This window comes from Mycetomoellerius zeteki, unplaced genomic scaffold (assembly GCF_001594055.1).
Source record: "Mycetomoellerius zeteki isolate Tzet28-1 unplaced genomic scaffold, Tzet1.0 scaffold8, whole genome shotgun sequence".
Lineage (NCBI taxonomy): Eukaryota > Metazoa > Arthropoda > Insecta > Hymenoptera > Formicidae > Mycetomoellerius > Mycetomoellerius zeteki.
This window is the reverse complement of record NW_017257830.1, coordinates 227597-249848: the sequence shown is the minus strand read 5'-3', so window position 1 is coordinate 249848 and position 22252 is coordinate 227597. Positions and strand designations below refer to the sequence as shown.

Sequence of the window (22252 nt, the reverse complement as noted above, 5' to 3'; positions counted from 1 at the left end):
TCGTGATTGATTCGAACTATAATCGACCGTGGGGTTTCGTCCTGGTCCTCACTACTGGACTCATCAGTAAGGCGATGTAGTGGGATCTGCCTTAAACGCCCGAGAGAGTATTAGATCGAAAGAGTATTAGATCTTTTTTAAAGGAAATTCGTGTAACTGTGGTGCTTACGAGAACCCGCGCGAGACCCGTTAGACCTCTGGTGGCGAGTCGCCACACCGGTCTACCAAGTAGTGAATCGGTAGAAAGATTTTTAATACTGATGGACTCGTTTTGATGAATCTTCGAGAGTCTCTCTAACAGACGGACATTTTGAAAAACAATTATTATTAAAGAAAAATTCAAGGTTCAGCGATATAAATTAATTATAATTTAAAGTTAAAAAATATGTGCTGATGCAAATTAAGATATGTATTAAAATCAAATAAACAACTAATAAAATGTAAAATAAAACAAATGTATCCCTATAACCTTCTCTGCATTCTGCAATCGCAAATGTTGACAACAGATTATGTTTACCGATTTGCTATACATAGGAAACACACGTTGTTATTGCTAGTACTGTTAGCAAACTTTTACCAAATACGTTCTCAGATAGAGAAATCCTATCAAAAACAAATCTTCTAAAATCTTGCTACAAATTTTGAAAACAAAAGGCACCAAATTTGATGCAAATTTTGTTGTACTCAAAGCTGTCAATAAATTGATGACAAGGAATATGAGAGGATAAGGAACATGAGACCAAATTGTCGACAAAAGCCAAGTAAGTCCTACAAGTAATTTAACAGGAAGTTACAATAAAAGCCGAGCAAACCTTGCTGACCTAACTTCACTGCAAATTGTCGACAAAAATTGATCAAGATCTGTCATTATCATACACGGTCTCGCCGAGATGGACTCGCTTCTCGTAAAAAGAAAACGCCCAGAAGTTCTATAAGAAGACGTATGTAAATCAAGTTGGCAAGTCCCCTGGAGATTCCTAAACTCTTTCGAATGGGGCCTCCGAATGTTTTTTTGATTATTTTATAATTTTGTCGTGTGTATTTTAGAATGTGATATTAATCAATAATTATTGCCGACTTTATTACTCGTAACTCCGTTAAAAATCATCATATCGCAGTTAAAAATATAGATTCTTAAAGCTGAAACGTTGTTCTATCAAGTGATGTAATTGCCAATTTTTTTTAAATAGAATATATGGGTTGCTAAAAAAAGTCGTTTTACCAACTTGTAAAGGGACTTTTTCCCTAACCCAATATTTCTCTTCGCACAACAAATCGGACATAAAAAGGATTAATTTTATTCAACATATCGAGTTTTGCTTAATCACTTCATTAATTATATAATAGCATCAGAAATGAAACAAAAATGATAACTAAAATATATGGCAATAGAAACTCCTACTGCGATGTTTACGATTGGTGCATATTATTACGATTTTGTGAAACTAGAAAATTCCTGAAACTCACTTGCTTCTTTCTATTTGAAGTACTAATGGCTGCATTGAGTAGAAAAAGCAGCTTTGCAAATGTTGTAAAATTTTGTAACATGATTGATCTTGCTCTTAGTTCCTCACTGGATTTAAATATATAAATTAATCATATTCAAGTGTCTTACAGTTGCAAAGCTGCTTTTTCTGCTGTTCGCAGCCAATGAATGTATTAATGTATTATGCGTTGCATGCTTTCATTGCGATAACTAATTTACTTCTCTCTTCGAAATTTAATTGTCCCACGCAATTTAATTCCCTCTTTTGTAAAATATGATATTAATATTCGGGATGTCAAACATGTATATTTAATGACAACTTCGTATAAAATCCGATAATGAAATTCTGTTTCCTTGTCTCGTCACTCTAATAAAACGTGGACATTTAACACGGACAATTAATTGCAGATTCGGCGTGGTGTGTGCCTTTGTGACGAACGAGTACATGCAGGAGGGAACCAAAGAGCTTCCGTGTAAAGCCAAGACAAGTCTAAAAGACGTCAAACTCTACTTGACTACCACGAAGCAAGAGATTGACAATTTGCTCAAGACCAATCCCGAGGAACTTGAAGTTACGCTCAACAATATCCTGCAGGCCAGCGGCAAAATCGTTACCGAACAACTGGCGGAATATTCTCACGCCGTCTCCCTGACAAATCTAAACGACATCGTTGCTGGCTTAGAGTCGATCAGAGAGGATCTGAGGTTGATGAATAAGATAACGCAGGAATTAAGGACAAATGCCAGTCAATTGGACATTGGTACGCAGCTCGTATTTCTAAATTCTCGAAGTTCATAGGAATAAAAAAAATCAATTAATGTTATATTTTTTCTTCCTTGCAAAAAAAAGAGAAAGAGAATTTGTACATAGTAAACTGCGAAAAATTAAATTACTCTTTCCACGTGTCCGAAGCAAATTTATTTAAATTTAGAATATCTAGAATATATTTATTTCATCTAATTATTTTTTCGATCTCTATATTGATCTTTTATAGATATTTATCTATTGCTTTTATAGAAAAAGCACGAAACAAATTTCTGGAGAAAAATTAACTCAATCACAAAGTTTGCTTAAATTTCATACATTAAATACGAAAATTATACTGTAATAGATTAATTTTTTATACAGGGTGTTTCCTGTAACTTGTTCATTTTTAAAATATCTCCGTTGTTTTTGATGATACAAGAAAATACTACAAGGGATCTTGTTCGATTCGAAGAGGCACATATTATGATGAACAAAAAAATTTTCTCAAGGTCTTTTTTTTAGACTTCAATGTCACTTTTACTTTTTTAAATGGAATTGTATGATTTTTTTATTATATGATTCCTCTAATTATTCTGCTTATAAAAGTATAATATTAAGGTAGTGATACCAAAAAACCAATAGTTTACGAGATATTTTAAAAACTACTTTATTATGAACATTGATTATTAAGAGGGAGTGTGGTCAGAGGATAATTTTAGACTTCACCTCAAAGTACGCTTTAGATACACCCTTAATGACTCCAAAGTCAATTATATCCGGAATTTTTCTTCTATCGGTTGGCCAGTAAATTGGTGAGCATTGTGATATAATATCAAAGTTAATCTCTTATCAATAACTTCATAGAGTGCTCGTCCTTTTGGATTTGCCTAGATCCCCAGTACTGGTGTATGGCGTTATAGTCGCCTGCATGAATCGCTCACCTAGAGTTTTGAAGAAAGTCTCAAATTGTTCATTAGTAACTGCATATTTATGGAGGCAATATACGTACAGTCGAAATAGTGATACTGCCAGCCCAGTCTTCCACTATTGTGGTTGCTTGTAGGAAGTCTTTTTTATTTTTCCATTTCGTGATGCCTAATATTATTTTTAATGCTAATGGCATTGTGGGCTGTTCTGTCGGGACGCATAGTATTATATACAGTGTAAGAGGGTATTTTAAAATAATGCTTTTTGGTAAAGTATATCTCTGATATTAACATTATATCTACTTTGTGTGAGAGTATGAATGATTTTACTTCATTCATATAGTGCGCCAAGCCATTAGAATTCCAAGCTCTCTTGAGCAATTGAGCCATTATGACATCTTTGAGACGAGTATTGTTAATATATTAAACATGAAATCCATTTTTTCTAAGAATCTCTTTATCATATTCTTTAATTTAAGAATATCGTTTGACTGCATATTGCTAGTTCTGCACTTGGACTTTGAGTAGATGTGTTCTCACTGTGTCTTTCGACAAGCGACACGAATGACACGGTGTGACACAATGGATCATTACATCTTTGTTGTTTGCCAATGTTAAACAAAGATGACATAATCACTGTGTCGCACTGTGTCGCTTATTGGAAGGCACATCTTAATACCTGGTCGTAACGAGGCTGAGGCAGCTTGAGCATAAGAGCAAGTTAGTCGAATTTGTTCAGCTTGCATTGAGTTGGCTTCTTTAACAGGAAAAATGTTTCCTTCTTTCTCAAGGATGGATAAGTGTTTTTTTGCGATTCTTTGTATATTCTGCATCTCCTGTAGTTTGCAGGATGGTTGCCCTCGCATAAAATACATTTAACGTCGTCTGACCTTCTTTTGACATTTAGCAGTTGCATGATTACCTACGTATTTGACACATCTCGCTCTGTGGTAACAGAAATTCTTAGTGTGTCCGTAGCGTTGGTATGTAGTGCATTGTGGTATTTTCCTTTTCAGATAGGGTTGCTCAAACTTTATTTTGCATTGCAACAGATAGTTTATATCATATATTTCCTTGTTATTGAGTGCTAATTCTATGTTGGATTTTAATTCTATGTTGAACGTGGGGGTTTCTTTGTACTTTTTTGCTGCATATTCCATATATTCGCGACAGTGTGTCCTTTACCATTAATTTTCTGCTTTATGTCATCTATATTAGTAGAAGGATGTATGTTTTTAGTATAACTTTAAAATTCTTTTCATGTTTCAGTTTATAAGTGTGAAATTCTATATTTTTTGCTTGCAATTCTTTAACTATTTATTGAATAGCTCTCCGGAGATTTAGGTTGAATTTTTACTTGTGAACCATGTATTATCTTAATTTCGTATTTGTGTTTGACAACAGTCTCAAGTAACGACATGAGAGGGACGATATTTGCGACTCCGGCCACAAATATGGATGGAGGTTTTAATGTTTTGGGTTCTGATAATGATGGTGATTCGTCTTGTACATTCTGATCTAAATTTCCATATTTATTGTACAAGGGAATGGGGGAACTGAGCCAATTTACTTCTGTTTATGCGCTTTCGGCCGAGTCTCTTCGGGACTGCTACGAGGTCTCTTACTCGTAGCAGCCCTTTCCTATTTTCCCCAATTTTTGTTTGAGTTTTTATTTAAGTTTTACCCGTCTTTGTCAGGTTTCTGATGAGATAGGATATCTCTTGTGAAGTTGGATTTATCTCTGTTCTGGACTTACGTTATGGTCTGCTGGAGTAAGATTTTACTATTACCCCGCTTTCTGTCCTTTGCACCTAAATTATGTGTTTCATTACTGTCTTCTGCCGATGATCCTCTGAGGGCACATTGTTTTCCTTTAATGAATTTTTAACAAACAATAGTTCCCCCCCCCCCCCAATCCATGGGGCCAGCCTCCACAGAGGGCAGATGTTCCAGGCTAGAGCCTGGACTGCCACCTGGGATTTTCCGTTATTGTTTTATTCATTGTCTCAACAAGATACTCTGTACTTATAGGATGTTAGTTGTGGTCCACCCCGAGTATTTTATTTCCCCGGCGAGCCGGCGAGCATTCCCCAATCCGTCACCTAAGGAGGCGCCCGATGAAAGACTAACAACTCCACACGGGACATGATCTTGAGAAAAAGTTTTTGCTCATCATAATATGTGGTGTCATCATATATGCCCCTTCGAATCAAATAAGATCCCTTGTAATATTTTCTCGTATCATCAAAAACAATGGAGATATTTTAATATTGATCAAGTTACAAGAAACACCCTGTATAAAAATTTTAATGAATATGTATACCTAAATACAGTAGGAAAGCAAGGAGGATTCTAGACCATTATACGTTAGTGCGTGTATGTATGTATATGCGGTGTGCGTGCGTGCGTGTAAGAAAAGGTTTAAGGAGGGGGTAGTGCATCACAAACACTGAGTCCGAGAGGCAAGGAAAAGGAAGTACATCATTAGGTTCCGTGGTAGAGGGGGAAGGGGATTTGGTTCTTTCTCTCTCCCACCCGTTGCGTTCTCTTTCCAACTTGTTCTCTCTCTCCCATCCATTGTAGGATGCAGTTCTCCCTCTCACCCATTAGGGCCCTATACTTACCATCTTATTTGCGCTCGCTCTCTTCTTCCCGTTGTATTCTTTCCCACATTTTCTTTTCTTCTCTCACGCTTTTATAATATGATTTTATAAATATGATACTTATTTTACGATTTTTTAATAATATGACTTAGCAATGATTTTAAAATTTAGCAACTAATTATAATATTTTTAAATAATATACTATTGTACAAATAGCCTAGCGCGTTTTCTTATCGACTAATTCAATACGAAAGTACGAAGTTAATGGTGAAGAGACTAGGAAAAAGATAATTTTAAAAAGAATATATTTTAAATATACATTTATGTATCATGTAATGCAGCATGTACAATATAATCTAAACCATAGACTATTAATTCACATTCTATAATAGAATTTTTATTATAAATTTTGCGCAACATGTTTGCAGCATCGCATTTATTAGTAATACAATTTTAGCGTAAAAGCGTCATAAAGTATTTAAATTTCTCATTAACACCATGTGTATTTGACATAGTTGAAGCAAGGTTGGGAAAGTTACATTTTAAAAGTAACGCGTTACTGTTACCGTTATTTGCGATAAAAAGTAACTCGTTACCGTTACTTAAAAGTAACGATAACAAATCGTTACTTTTCGTTACTTTTTTTTTTGTAATTATGCAGAAGATGAGCCTACTCACCGATTTTGATGAAATTAAGGTCATTCGACGCGTTTTTGCACAAAATGAACGATCTGGCAGAAAAATGAGTGTCGCTCTGCCCGACGAACCGAGATATCATTGGTTAAAGTTGATAACTATTGAGGAAGTAATAAAAAAAAGAGCAAGGAAATCTGTCAGATTCGTTTATTTTGTGCAAAAACGCATCTAATGCCCCTAATTTCATCAAAATCGATGAATAAGTCTGTTTTCTGCGTAATTACACTTTTTTTAAATGTTAAAACAGGCTTCTAAGACAGAATGCTAAGACACACAGAATAAAAACTAAACATAAGATATTTAGAAAGATATTTATCTTTGAACATTTTTATCTTTTATTAATATTCTGCATACTCATGTTTAATTCTGGTATTTTATTATATAATAGATATTTTAGTTTTTAGTGTCCTTATGCTAAAGCGAGGCTAGTGCCCGGGTGGAAATTACAACTTGTCGCTCACACTAGGAAGATACTGCACGGCCTTGCTTTAAGATTACACTGAGGAAAAGATATACCTCGTAGGTTGTTAATAAGCATTAAAAATACAAAAGAAAAAATCAAAACAGAGCACAGTAGAAATAACATCACATCGTTACTTCTACTCTGTTCTAATATTTTGATTGAAATTGATGGAAGTCGGTAGTCAACATTTCGAATTACTACGCTAAATTACACGATGGTACGTATTTAGACATCATTTGCAACTTATTAATGAACTAATTCGATAGATAATAAAGAAAAAGTTTGAAGATTTGCTTGTTTTAGATTGAACACTCTGTATCTTCTGAACGAATTGATCGAATTTAAAAAATCAAACGTAAGAATGTAGAGAATTAAAAGACCTTTCTAATGATGTATCATTTGACCCCCCTTCCCATTTGAAATTTTTTAGGAATTGGCACCCCCGCTTAGGAAGTTGAAGTTGAGGATAAGAGTTATACGTCAAAAGATGTCCCCCTCTCAATAGAAATCGATATGTTTTTACGTTTTTTTGAAAAATCATTTGTGTAGGAGTTATACGGTCTGTTTCGTTTTCGTTGGGCCACCCTGTATAATTAAATAGTATTAATTTAAAAACATTATTTTTTGATAAAAGTGAGAAAAATATATATATAAATAAAAATATATATAAATAATATTGTAAATATAATTATAAGCAATAAATTTACATTTATATCTGTTTAGAAATTGGTAACTTTTAAAAAATATTAATCATATCGAAACAATATTAAAAACATTAATTTAATTATGCACAAATAATAATACATAAGATTCTATTAGAAATAACAATTCAAGGCGCACGTGCACGCAGCCTAGAATATTGGCGCGATCGTTTTAGCGCATCCATATTCCCTTTTTATTTATATATTGATGTTCTAAGTAGGGATTGCTAAAATAACTTGTAATACGATTTATATAAAATAAAAATTTTTGAATAGGTTCCAGAAACTTATTTAAACCATCAAATAAGAAATAGGTCATAAGAAATTATTTAAAATAAATACTAAATAATTCTTATTTTATTTTTAAATTAACTACATATTTTAATTAATGTTATTTTAAATAGGACCGACCCCTAGTTCCCATTCTTGTATGAGGCGAGCATTAGTCACTTGGATTTGGACCCTTTCGTCGTTTTGCTAGTTTGAAGCATAATAAAAATCTCTCCTTTCAAAATAACGATTATCTTGATTTGAAAACAACAGTTATGTCATTGTCATCGAGTAATTTGAGCGTTTCAGTCTGTCAGTGTGAAAGTGTTTTATGTCTCGAAAATATGGATGTACCGCTTTCTATTTGCTTATTTTGCAATGATAAAACAGAAAAATTTTGTTCTTAGATTTTGTTCTTAGAACAGACGCTTGGTCGGATCCAAAATGTCATGATAATCGAAATAATAAATTTGTATTTTTGTATGCGTGTATAAATTCTTCTATTTTTAAGACACCTATGATAATAATTTGTTTTTAATGATATAATACTATAAAATATGATTTCTACATGCTGAAATAATTACTCTAATGATATATATGTGTTTTTTTACTCTAATAACAATTTTTTATATCAAATATTACAATTATTATAAATAATTCTATGTTACTGCAGAATATTCTGTTAATAACAAGGATGCTAAGGCAGCAATGCTAAATATTAATAGTACACTACTACAGCATTGCTGAACACTACTAAGGTCTTGCACCAGTGTAATAGCAGTGAACATAAGTAGTATTTCCATTAGTGACGCAGTAGTACCTACTGCTGTAGTGTTGAAAACTACTAGTAGCACTACTGGCTCAGCAGTGACACTATTGCGTATCAGTAGTGATACTACTGATATCAGTAGTGACACTATTAAATATCAGTAGTGTCACTACTGTGTACTACTACTACACTAATAGTGCAATAGTGGTGTATGCAATAGTACTCGGTAGTATTTTTCCGTAAGGGGAAAAGTGCAAAATTGTTCTACATTCGCCAAGAAAATGAATTATGCTTTAACAATGTCATTTTACCGTCCAAATAAAATCCAAGGTTATCATGCTCAACGTTATAGAAAATTTATACCCGCTTTGGGAAAAAAAACATAGAGAATCTTTAATACAGATTAATGCTGAAAGAACACTCAAAAAAGTGATCTTGCAGTTATAGTGAAAATTATCTAGGTACGAAAAATAGCTAAAATACATAAATTTCTAGCAAGTACTGCGATATTGTATATGTATAGCATCTAATCATATAGATGACAGAAATAGAATTTAGATTTGTGCTATAAATTCTATGCGTATGATACATGATTTTCTATCAGATACAAAAAACAACTATAATTCTAGCTGGAGTAGCAAAATATTTTTTTGCGTGAAGGTAAGGGAATATCATTTTTGCTATCTTTTAAGAATTTTGTCAATTGTTTGAAATATTTTTTTAAATATGTAAAATAGTGAAATACATATAATAATTCTAGAAAATTATGTTTAAAACTTTATTTCGTTTCAAGATAAGTTAAAAAAAGTTTTTATCGACGTTAGTGAAATAAAATTTAAAGAAATTATCAATCACAACATGAAATACTTAAATTTAATGGAAAGCGGAGGAAAACTTGAACGAAACCTGTCAGAACGAGAGAGGTGCACTTCATCACTTTCGATCTCACTCTCACGGGTTTGAAGTAAATAAATATTTCGAAAATTAAATGATATGAATTTATAGACTTTTATCTAATTTTCGAAATATTTATTTACTCTAAATCGATACAATAACTTATAATTAAACGATAATTTGTAACTAAAAACAAAATTTTGAGTAGTTGCAAGCAATTTGTAAAACTAAGAATGTGGATGCATTGAATTTACCACCATGAACATCAGAATTAAAAAAACTATTCCAACGAGCCGCTTACATTACAAATATTTAGCGAAATGCGAATCTCAAAATCCCAACAAATATGTCTCCTCTTAACTATGGTTGGGAAGAAATTGACGACCGATACCAGTTTGTTTGGTTCGAGGGAGAACAGTTACCAATGTTTGTTAACTATGTTTTAATAGAGATTCTAATGAAGATTCAGGTAAATAATTTCTTTCACATATCATACGTAACAAATAATTATTTATTCATGTTATATGCTTTATAAATACTTATTTCTAGATGCAACATTAGACTGTACAAATGATACGAATAATACAGATGATAATACAGATAATCAAGACGAAGAAGGAAGCGATAGTGATATTGAATAAAACGCGCGAACATAAAATATTATTGAAAGTTTTTTAAATTCAATTTCGTACTATAATCTTTAATTTTCTATTATTTATGTATAACTAAATTAATGTTTAGAATATTGTTTCGACATGTTTAATTAATATTTGACAAAATTAATGTTTTTAATATTGTTTCGATATGATTAATATTTTAAAAAAGTTTCCAATTCTTAAACAAATATAAATGTAGATTTATTGTTCATAATTATATTTACAATTATTTATATATATTTTTATTTATATATATATATTTTTCTCACTTTTATCAAAAAACAATGTTTTTAAATTAATATTATTTAACTATGTGTAAAAGTTATACAACAGAAATCCAGGATGGAGAATAAGCGCAAACCAACGCAGCCACGGGCCGCGCGCGTAATATCATCCCTTTGATCACATCTAATGAGGTATTAGTCCCGTTAAAAAGCCGTCTGACTATTTTTTTCGTATGCAGCATTAAATAATTTAGTGCTCTACCAAATTTCAGATTTTAGAAAACAGTTACGTTATATATTTTTTTTTGCAACTTTAAGGTAGTGCTGACGCTACGTGTTCTGCTGGACTGTCTGACGGTTATATTTACATCTTATTGTATAAACTATCCGTACATGAATTTTCAGCTTTTAGAAAATACTTTTGTGACACTACTTTTTTTGACATCCTTTAAGGAATGCCAGCGCTAGAGGTTCTAACACCTGACCTGCTGATTCTAGCATTTTGCTTTTTATCCTAAATACAACTATATACAAAAAAATCTAGATTTTAGAAAATAGTCACGATTTTTTCACCGGCTTCCCGGACTATTTGTCCCTCGGACCCAGCGTCTGATTAGTTTGTGATGCACTTCCTCCTCCCTGACCCTGCATACAACACATATACATACTGCATATACATACACGCACTAACACATAGTGTTATCAAAGAATATCAAAATGAGCGAAATATAAATTTGCTTCTTTAGTTGTTCGTGGCGTCAAGAAAAATCTCCTTCACACGCTGGCTGCGTGTACGACTGACAAGTGCCAACGGGTTCTGCACGATTACAAAGTGAATCAAATGTCAGTACAGGTGGACTTCGATAAGGTAAGCAGACTCAAGTCATTTCTTATCGTAAATATTATCTTAGTTAATTACCTACAATCAATTACGAGCGTTTCCTTGTTTACACGCAGTACATGGACCGTTACTTCCCAAAGGTATGATTTTACAATAAAAGAAAACCTTTTGTAATGTAATGAAATTTAATAAAAATGCCTTCGGACCTCGATGTATAAAAAAAATTATTTAAAGAGAAAATGAGATTTTTTAGCAACTTCGGCATCGCTGTTTTTAAGGAAATATTATCTCGAGGTCTCTAAGTGCATTGAAAACAGTGATTTTGTTAATGTATTGAAACGGTAGATTTGTATAAAGCTTGCCTCGGCTTTCGTTTGCTCATAATAAGGCTTCTTAAAATAAAGTCTCGAATCTTATCGAAGCGATTAGATCTAATAAGAATTTTTGGCCCCACCACTTTTATATTATTAAATATTTAGATTAATTAAATCACAAAAGAATTAAAATATAATGCATGACATATCGGTGCAATTAATTCGTAAATTCAGATATATTTTGACATATTGTAGACCAATGCAATTAATTTTTATGCTTTAATGTAATTTACTACAAAACATCTTCATTAATATCGAATATTGTAGTTACTGATACATCGTGATACGTGATCATTACTGTATGAGGGACAGATACTGTATAAATTTATTTGATTCCATGCTTGCCACAAATAGCTTCTAGCATCTGTAAGTTGTAAAGCAAAAGCATGCAGTTTCCTTACTCATGTGTATATCGTTTTACATATAAATATGTTTATTTTTATTAATCGATTACTTTTGCAAAATAATTTGCACGAGTAAAAAATTTGCTGGATATATGTATACATTACATAAGTATGTTCAATTTCTTTCTGAGAGCACATTATTATTATTATTTGCACTAAACTTGCTTCTCTATCGAATATAAAGGTGCAATTTCATGCAGCGAAGGAAAGCTGGCGTTTTACCCCCATTCCACCACAATCAAAACAGCATTCAAAAGCTATTCACTATTTTCCTGCTTCCTTTTCATGGAGCGTATTTTCGCTGATTTTAAGCTGACGAAGACACTCATTTATTTTCTCTAACTTTTAATTAAAAAAAATTAAAATGGATCATAATAGTGAATCATATATTGGGTACGTACAAAAATATAGCTATATGGTAGCAGCTACAACTGTAACAGAAATTCGGGGATGTCGCATAGCCGCTGCCAGTGCTATTAAACAATTATTAAAAAAGAAGAAGTATTGGGTAGCACCCATTTTCGAAAATCGCAGCAAACACGGTTTTTTCTTCGCGTCGCTCAAAGTTAATTTATTTAAATATATACTTACCTCGGATAAACTTCCGAAAATGCCCAACGCCTGATTATCACGAGTTTTGCCAGAAATACTCCAAATGACGTCAAATGAATGCCTTTAAATGGATTTTCACCGACAAAAAGGTTTAATGTCAAAAATGTTTAAGTAAAGTTGTATACTAAATGCATTACCGCTATATAGCTCGCTGTAATAGGGCGTGAAAAATCATACGCCTATTCACGTAATATTCACCTTTACACAGCCAGCTCCCCAAATGAACTCCGAGTGACCTTGACCTTGACCTTGTCCATTGAAAAGTTATGAACCCATGTGCAACAGTACAATTATGAAAGTTGGTTGCCCCTTTGCAGGGCGGGAGGGGGGAGATGAGAGTCGCTTCGTGTGGAAACTCGAAACTCATGTGCAACAGTACAATTATGGAAGTCGGACGCCCCTTTGCAGGGAGGAAGGGGGGGATGAGAGTCGCTTCGCGTGGAAACTCGAAACCCATGTACATACAACAGTACAATTATGAAAGTCGGGCGCTCCTTTGCAGGGGGGAGAGGGGGTGAGAGTCGCTTCGCGTGGAAACTCGAAACCCATGTGCAACAGTACAATTATAGAAGTCGGGCACACAATAAATATTTTCCTTCTATATACGCATCCCCTCCATTCAACTCCTATATAAACTGCGATAAACATGTAGTATACTAAAAATAATAAGCACAAACTTCCATAACTTCATTCACACATTTTTGGCATTAAACTTTCTTGTCGGTGAAAATCCATTTAAGGGCATTCATTTTACATCATTTGGAGTATTTCTACCAAAATTCATGATAATCGAGCGTTGGATATTTTCGGAAGTTCACTCCTTACCTCGTTTATATTTTCTGTCGCCAAAAATTTATTGACTCCCCATGCATAGAAATCTAATGGCGTTAAGTCGGGCGAACGAGTTGCCCAATGTACTGCTCCTCCACGTCCAATCCATCGTTGTGGGAATTTTCTATCTAACCAGGTTCTAGCGACTCTGCTGTAATGAGCAGGGCATCCATCTAATTGAAACCACATTTCAGTACGTTGTTGTAATGGGATGTTTTCTAAATAGTCAGAAAATTCATTCTCCAAGAAATTTAGAAAACGGTCCCCATTTAATCTTGCAGGTAAAAAAAACATTTTTTTTCGATTTCTCTGAAACGGAGCAAAAACGAGCATATGTCTATAGGACTTTTTTTCTTAGTTTTTTACTCCTCTACACGCTCCCGAAGTTTTGCGATTTAATTTGGAAACACCCTGTATAATATTTAATATATACACTTAAATACATAATTAAACTTATTCACAATTAAAAATTATACGGTTATAATTTTATGTCAATAAATAATTTATTCAGCAATAATTCGCTATTAATTAAATAATATCGAACTTTGAGCGTAACTTCGCTGGATGTGAAAATTAATGGAGTGGGAATAGAACGCCAGCTTTCATTAGCTGCCTGAAATGATACCTTAAAAAAAAATTTATGATGTTACAGAAAACAAAAAAATGTATTTCATATACAGAATGTTCTATTTTTCATACAATATTTTATAACGAATTTCCTTGCTCAATATGATAATTTTTCTTTTGCGAAAATATCATATCGATCACTTTTGAATTGTGAGTGATTGAAAAACTGAATCTGCGTTTTAGATTTCAAAGAGTCGAATAAATGAACAAACTTCAACTAATCTCAAACGAATTCATTCATTTGAAATATTAATTTCAAATTGGAATTTAATTGTAAAAATATATAATGCTATTGAAACGTTGCGATAAAAGAGGATCTTCCATGATATTTTCGTTATGAGAAAAAATTAATTATAAATAATTTTACGTCAAGAAATAATAAACACGAGAAGTGGGAGCGCATTCATGATAGAGGTACAATTTTCAAGCAGAAAAGATTTTAGCAGCATGAAAATTCCGATAGAAAACATTTACTTACGAAATTATATAAAATAAAAAATTATATGAAATTTTTGGAGACACGGTAGTGTCTCGAGTCTAAGCATGGCGCGAGACGCTGCCGTGCGTCCTTTACGCGAACCGGCGAGTTGCGTCAGACCGAGATTATCAGATCTCAATAACGGCTGTCCCGATCGAGTCTTTAAGTACACTTAATCGATAGCTTACACTCCGATTGTATTATACTTGCTTTTATTTTTTCTAACGTACCTTATAAGTGGAGATATTGCGACGCAAAGTTCGAATTTGTAACTTTTCACGTTCAGACAAGTCATTGTCATCGTCGATCATATTTCGCGCATTCCTTTCGTGTCCTTCGGACATTTTTTACGCAAGGAGCGCTTGTGACATACATGATTACAAACCCTTTAATCAGAGACTGGCCATCAGAGGGCCTCTTTTTATTGATCTAGAATTTTCGTCAATTCCCGGTCATATTTGAAACGTACTAACCTTATCGTTAACATAAACGTATTATATTTCAATAACACAATTAAAAAAAACATGTCAGAGGAACTAAATATTATCTTCTTTAATAAAATTAATAATACATTCCTAATTTTATTATGATGACTTTAGAAATATAATACTTAAATTCACAAAGATATGAATTATTCGTAGACATCCAATCTTTACGGGCAACATTTTTCGCCCATATCGCACGACGTTCACGATCTGTCGGAAATATTTTCATATATCCTTTTATGGATGAATTATTGCAAAATTCGACGCAACATTCACCCATTCTTGCAATATCAACAAATGTCTAAGGCCCGGTTGCACCAACATTACTTTGATTTTAAGCGAGGCTTAAAACTCTCTTTATCTCTCTTTCTCTCTTTCGGCTTTAGAGAGAAACTGAGAGTTTCTTTAAGCATCGCTTAAAGTTAAAGTACGTTGGTGCAATCGGACTTAACTGATGTCTAACACAGTACACTGGTACACGTGCGCGAAAGAGCGAGACTGAGCGAGACAGTCTATATACTTCTCTCACTCGCAGGAATTTGATGAAATCTGTTGGTCAGTCTCTGATTAAAGGGTCTCTAATACATGATCAGCGAGCTGCGAATTGTACTATACTATGTACTACGATAGTGCCTCGATCGTTTTTTCAAAATTACAGGATCGGTAAAGTCGGTAATAATGAAACACGCTGGTTTCGGCTACCCTTAGCGGCTAACTAAACTGGGAAATGATAATAGGTGTCCGCCATCGAGAAACTAAATGTCCAGATGTTCGCCGTCGAGGAAGTGGGTGTTTAGGTGTTTATCATCGAGGAAATGAGTGTTTAGGTGTTCGCAGTAGAGGAAGTGGGTGTGTAGATGTTCGCCGTCGAGGAAGTGGATGTCTAGGTGTTCGCAGTTGAGGAAGTGGGTGTCTAGATGTTCGCCGTCGAGGAATTATGTGTCTAGATGTTTAAGACACGAAACCACCGCAGCGAATCGCTTCCGCGAATTGGTTACGCGATTATGCAATACGCATCAAATGCGCCTCATGCGACTCCAGCATTAAGATCTCTAACTCGTAACTTGCGTCAATCAATCAAATCGTATCAAATTGTATCAGCTACTACGGGTTATTCTAGTTGAGACGATTGGTTGATTAGTCTTTGTATTCCTATTGAAGGATCTTCCTATTCCGATCTAAATGATTTTAATTCTTCTTATATGAAATTTTTATATTGCAATTCATTCAAAGACATTTTCCTTTCTAATCAAAGTAGTAGTTACAAAATTTTATCCTTCGTATTTGTAAAAAATTGATTTTAAAAAAAGGGCGCTAAGCATATACGTGTTTCTCGAATAGAACCTACACTGTTAGAAATGTGACCACGAGCTTCCTTTACGTGTAAATGAAACTCGTGGTGTTATGAATGAAATTAAAAGTAGAGGAGAAGGTGGTATTATGGCCAAGGTATATATTGTGACCTTCCTTAATATCTCCGCTATTATATAGCGAATTTTAATGATTACTTATGGAATTATTAGTTCAGTTCGCCGTTACACCATGACGCTAATATTACCAATACTTAATAGCCAGCACTTATTATAACGCATTTTTACTTTCAAGTATTTCGAAATATTTCTGAAGTACACTTTAGCATTTAATTACACTTACTTCTTTATTTTTCTTAAACTTGAGCATATTATCACACGAATATATGTATTTTTGAGTGTTATTTTAACATTTTATTTGACTATATATATTTTGAGTTATATCAATTTAAACAATACTATCGCATTTTGCTAATGTGGCCCTCTATGAGAATTGATTATCACAACTATTTTTTTGAGGTTTTTATATCAAAATAATTATTTGATAATCGATTGTAATTCTACTATTAATCTATAGTTTATATTACGTACAGTACTATTTTTAGTACTGAGATTTTTAGTACTGAGCAGCTTATATGCAGAAGTTATGTGAATGTATATACATTCATTTGCATACATTTTAAAATGTTTTACTTTGTTGTAACCAAATACTGTTTTCTAAACAAAACTAATATTTTAAGGCTATTTTTATGGTAGGCCATATTACCGCCCATTTTTTTCTTAGAGTCATGCAACATTTAGAGTCGTCACATTTTTATTAATAGTATCTTAAGTAATAAATATTTCGTAACTTTGAATCCAGAATTGATTCAACAACATTTTATGAATGTAATTGTCAAGTTTTAAACTTAAATATTGATTATTAATAAAGTTATTGTGTAAAATGTAACTGGAGTGTCATCCCAGATAGCAAAGCGTGTCTCAGCAAAATCGTACAAATCTGTGATCACTTATGATGCTGGCAATTTGCCGTAGATTTGTCTTCAATGATTTCGAATATACCGACATTGTAACAATATGCAGACAACAATGTGTATATGTACTACCAGCAGTTTAACAGCAAGATAGCTGCGTCAATGTTATCTTGCGTTGTCGGCAATATGACAGCATTGTATGACGCTGCACATTATTATGGCAACATCATGACAATAGTATGAATTTTGATGATGACGATTTTAAAGTTGTCGGCAAATTGCTGGCAAATTGCTACTCAGTGTTATTATATTGTAAAGATATCAAGTTGCCAACAAATGAGGACTCAGTTGCTACAATTTTGGTAACAACACATACTTAGCAATGCATACTTAGCAAGCAACAAGACAGACGCGTTACTATCTGGGAATACCATCTCCTCTAATGAATGATTCAATTGAAAATTAAATTACAGTAGTTATTTAATATAATGAACGTGTACATTAAATTTCATAAATTTTCATGAAAAATACATTAAATTTCATGTACGTGTACACAAATACACTTTTCAGTTATAAATATATTAAATTTAATGTAATATCATAAAATTAAGTTCAAATTCAACTCAAAAATTAAAAAAATTCTGAAACTTTATGTGCAAGTAGAGTAGTTCATCCGTAACACAAAACTATTTTTTGTTCGTTCGAAATTACAGTTTTAGGGGGTGAAACACCCCTTTGAAGAAATCAGCTTTTTCTTTTGAAGCGAATCTTAAGATCGTCGAAACTATAAGAGATAGAAAAAAATTTCCAGAATGAAAATTAAATGTTTTTAAGAGTACTTTAGAACTATAATAAAATAAAATTAAAATAGGGTTGGGAGGGTGGAGGTATAAAATAAATGAATAATTAAATAAAATTTTTTTATTATAGTTCTAAAATACTCTTGAAACCTCTTGAAACATTCAATTTTCATTTGGTAAATTTTTTTCTATCTCTTATAGTTTCGATGAGATTCGTTTCAAAAGAGGAAAACCGATTTTTTTCAAAGGGGTGTTTCACCTCCTAAAACTGTAATTCCGCACGAACAAAAAATAGTTTTGTGTTAGGGATGAACTACTACTCTACTTGCACACAAAGTTTCAGAATTTTTTGAATTTTTGAATTGCCTGTTCCTTGTGAGAGATATATCCTCGGTTTGTGGCCATTTTTTTAAATTATTCTAATTTTAAAATATTTAAATTTATACAACGTATGCGTATGCTTTTCAGTCATATTTTCATGCATTTGCGTGCCCCACAAAATTAGATTTCGTGAAATTCAAAGAATTATATGTTTCTGTCTTGTAGCTTCGGAGGGCAAATTTAGCACGAAATATTCAGATTCAGCAAGGAAATTTTAAATCTGTTCTATGTGTGGTGAATCTATTAATGCCAATTGAAAGCATGTTGTGATGTGATACTTTTCAGCTGCCAGACGTTACATTTGCGTTACATAACATCACCGTGCTCATGGAGAGTAATATAGTGTCGGAAGTAAGCCAGGGCAGGGATTCGTTTCTGAAGATTCAGAAGGATATACAGCACGCCGTTAATCAGACGATCCCTGTGGTCAGTGCGAGTATTCGACGAGCCTGTAACTACCTGGCGAGCATTGCCAATAACATGACTGCCCTTATCGACAGGATAAATGTCGACATAGATAAAGTATATATGCGACATTTAGAAGTTGCCCAGAACAATATAAATCAATATTCGCCCTATAGGTTCGTAGACAAATAAACTTGAGACAAATGCATTGCGAGGCATAGAATTCATAAGGGACATCTAATGATCCTTAAATATACATGATTTGTTTTAGATACTATCTTGGTCTTGGTATATCTGGTATTCTTCTGACTGTCTTGATGTGTTTAACGTGTGGCCTTTTCTGCGGTATTTGCGGAAAGCGTCCAGACGGATACGGAGATGATTGCTGTAATAAAGGGTCAGGGGCACGATTTCTTATGATGTAAGTTGCAAAAGTTACTAGAATTACGTAAAATAAAATCAGTTACCATTGTCATTCTCTTTTTTTATAACTGTTAACATTTCAAATCGCAGGGCTGTGTGGATTATCTTTCTTTTGACAAGCGTTTTGATGGTTATAACCGTTGTTCATATGATAACCGGCGTTATGGCCCAACGTGGTATCTGCGAGCCTTTAAAGAATCCAAAAGACAACAGGATGTTCGAACTGGTCGACGAGCTCGTACAAATCAAGAGAGTACTCTATCCAAAAGATGTTAATGCGAGTATTAACATGAGTTACATTGTAACGTAAGTATGTCTATGGAGTATATGCTGCATTTTAAAATCGACTAAATTCTAAGAAAGCTTGTATTCTGACAAGTGATAATCTCATTGTGTAATCAGGAGATGCGGTAGCGCCTCCCGTCAAGTATATCTACCGGAAAAGACATTAAAAATATAAAAAAAGGCATCAAGTATATTTTGCAAAAAAAATCAAAAAGAACACCATAAAAAAAGAGGTAAAATCAAAATAATTGTTACGTCTTTCCGTATAAATACAAATTTTTGTCATTTTGCTATCTCACGCTGTATTTTCTTTTCATGATTCGGTTTTTACATCGTTCTGTATGAATTACTTATTATAGTTTCGTTTTGCGTGAATATTCTGCGAAAATAATATTCAGTTTAATCGCGTTACTTTCGAACACTCCATGCTGGCGTGATGCGTGCGTTAGCTAGCGCGACCAATCATATCACTCGCAAGGCGCGTGCCGCGTGCCAATGCCGAACAATAGAGATTCCCGGAAGAAATAACTGTCTTGAAACAAGAGACTCGTTCACATGTATCGAAGTTTTTATTATTTCGTTATCCTCTACAATAAAACCTTCATAATTCTATTTGGCTATGTTTTATGGCGTTTTTCACTGGGTGCGCACCAAAAACTCGTTCAGTGGCAGCAGCACTGCACGAGATTGCCGAAAGTGCGAGTTTATTGCACTCCCAACTAAACACAGCTACATCAAGTTCAAATGCCACGAAGTGCAATATTTTTTCTACTGTTATTGTATTAGTAAATTATAAATAAATATATTAATAATGTGAGAGATAAAAAGTGTGTCTATGTATAACCACTTTATCTGTACACTTATGCACCAAGTCAACAAAGTTTTCAATTTTACGAATTTTACGTGAAGTTTGATTTAGTAAACATTCATCTTTATCACTACTACTGGATGATGACAAAGACTACAAATCAAGCAGTTCAAATGCAAACCGAGCTGTGAAAACATTCGCAACTTCCCGTGCCATCATATTGCACTAAACTCAAGAAGACTAGAACCAGGAGAGTCAACTCGTGCCAATAGCGGTAGTGGGGGTGAGGCAAAAAGTGGCGACGGATAACTTCCCCCACTCTTGCGCTTCATTAGTCCTCTCTGTCGCTCTATATAGTTGTCGCTCTATCGTTCTATAATCGTCACTTTGTCGCTCTTATATCGAACTTTCACACAATGCGCAGTGCCGCTGCACATCGTGTGAATAGCCGCGGAAGTTTTTTGACTCACCCCCACCACGCGAGTTGATCCTCCTTAGTTCTAGTCTTCTTGACTAAACTAATAAGGCCTCTTGGAGCTCGTGCCAAATTTCCGCACTCAAGTGCAAAATTCGGCACCAAGTTTTCTAGTGAACAGCGCACACCGTTTTCGTTTGCACCGAAATACCCAGTGAAACACGCTGCTCTCGTCTAGTGCACACTCAGTACGCAACAGTGCGGCCAGTAAAATACGCTATTGATCATTGTAATTACTCGATACAAGCAGTTAACGCGAACCAATCACGACTCGTGATGCGCATGTCGCTCGTCGCTTAGATTTATGACGAAAACTCATCCGTACAAACTAATAGCGTTTTCGGCCCGATCGGGTTTGCACCAACCTGGGTTGGATTAATCTTTCCTATTGGTTGACGTTACACGCTCTACCAATAGGAGAGCACAAAACCATTAATCCAATTTAGGTTGGTACAAACCCGGTTGAAAACGCTTTAAGATTCTTATTGTTTTCTTATATCTAATTCTTTACATTTCTCTCTAATTTTGTTATTTTAGTCATTAGGATTACTTTGTACAAGCTTGAAACATATATCAGCGAACGTGAGCCTATCACGTCTCTCGCGAGGTGCCTGGCGCGCGCCGACCAATCGGAATCCTTGGAAAGAGAGACTCGGACTAGAATGAAAAACTCGCGAGATAAATTAATAATTCCATAGCTTTATTAATTAATGGGAAACCGAGTTTCCTAACTAAGCATCTCGAATACGCTAAATAAATTCCGTTGCTTTAATGCCAAATTTCAGCTGAGAAACCGTTGGTTCAATCGCTTTGTCTTGTCACCTAATACTTTTCGATAGAGCTCGTCGAAAAGTATTAGGGCTCGAAGCAATTGGGCCAACGGTTTGCGAGATACGCTACATGGGAAGGGTCATCGAAAATTTTCAATAATTTTTTTTTCTTTTTTCATTGATCGGATTTGTCTGTTATGCATCAGGAACTAGATATTTACAAAGTAAAGCTATTAAGTCGCTCAGAACTATTCGATCTCGATTTTCGATAAGAAGTTAGCAACCCATTTTTTAAGAATTATTAAAAAATGGTTATTAAGCGGAACTCTTATTATAAACTATAAGGAACTTTTCGTCTCGGAAGGAAGTTCGAACTCTAATTAGAACGCCTGAATATTATATTTGGGGTGCTATCTTCACATACCCCATATAGACAATGTAATTTCGAAACATATTACAAGAAATACATATATAAGTATCAATTTTACGTATAACTCGCTTTTAAATCTATTTGATAATAAAGAAATTTCTTA

General features: G+C 33.8%; 1 protein-coding gene and 1 long non-coding RNA gene across 5 annotated transcripts in view; one reads left to right on the top strand and one right to left on the bottom strand.

Annotated features, from left to right (window-relative positions):
* The window catches only part of LOC108729849 (prominin-like protein), a 57741-nt gene that overhangs the window by 14416 nt on the left and 21073 nt on the right, over nucleotides 1-22252 (top strand). For 2 of the 4 annotated variants that reach the window (XM_018459183.1, XM_018459186.1), the window contains exons 3-8: nucleotides 1895-2247; nucleotides 11183-11304; nucleotides 11394-11417; nucleotides 18839-19134; nucleotides 19230-19379; nucleotides 19472-19687. In XM_018459183.1, the coding sequence (XP_018314685.1) occupies nucleotides 1895-2247; nucleotides 11183-11304; nucleotides 11394-11417; nucleotides 18839-19134; nucleotides 19230-19379; nucleotides 19472-19687 (1161 nt within the window). The remainder of the gene's footprint in view (nucleotides 1-1894; nucleotides 2248-11182; nucleotides 11305-11393; nucleotides 11418-18838; nucleotides 19135-19229; nucleotides 19380-19471; nucleotides 19688-22252) is intronic. The other 2 variants (XM_018459185.1, XM_018459182.1) reach the window with 1 other exon arrangement.
* Nucleotides 1452-21129, bottom strand: LOC108729850 (uncharacterized). The gene is made up of 3 exons (XR_001936952.1): nucleotides 21069-21129; nucleotides 13274-13280; nucleotides 1452-1462 (listed from the first exon to the last, which is right to left on the bottom strand). It is a non-coding gene; the product is annotated as an uncharacterized lncRNA (long non-coding RNA).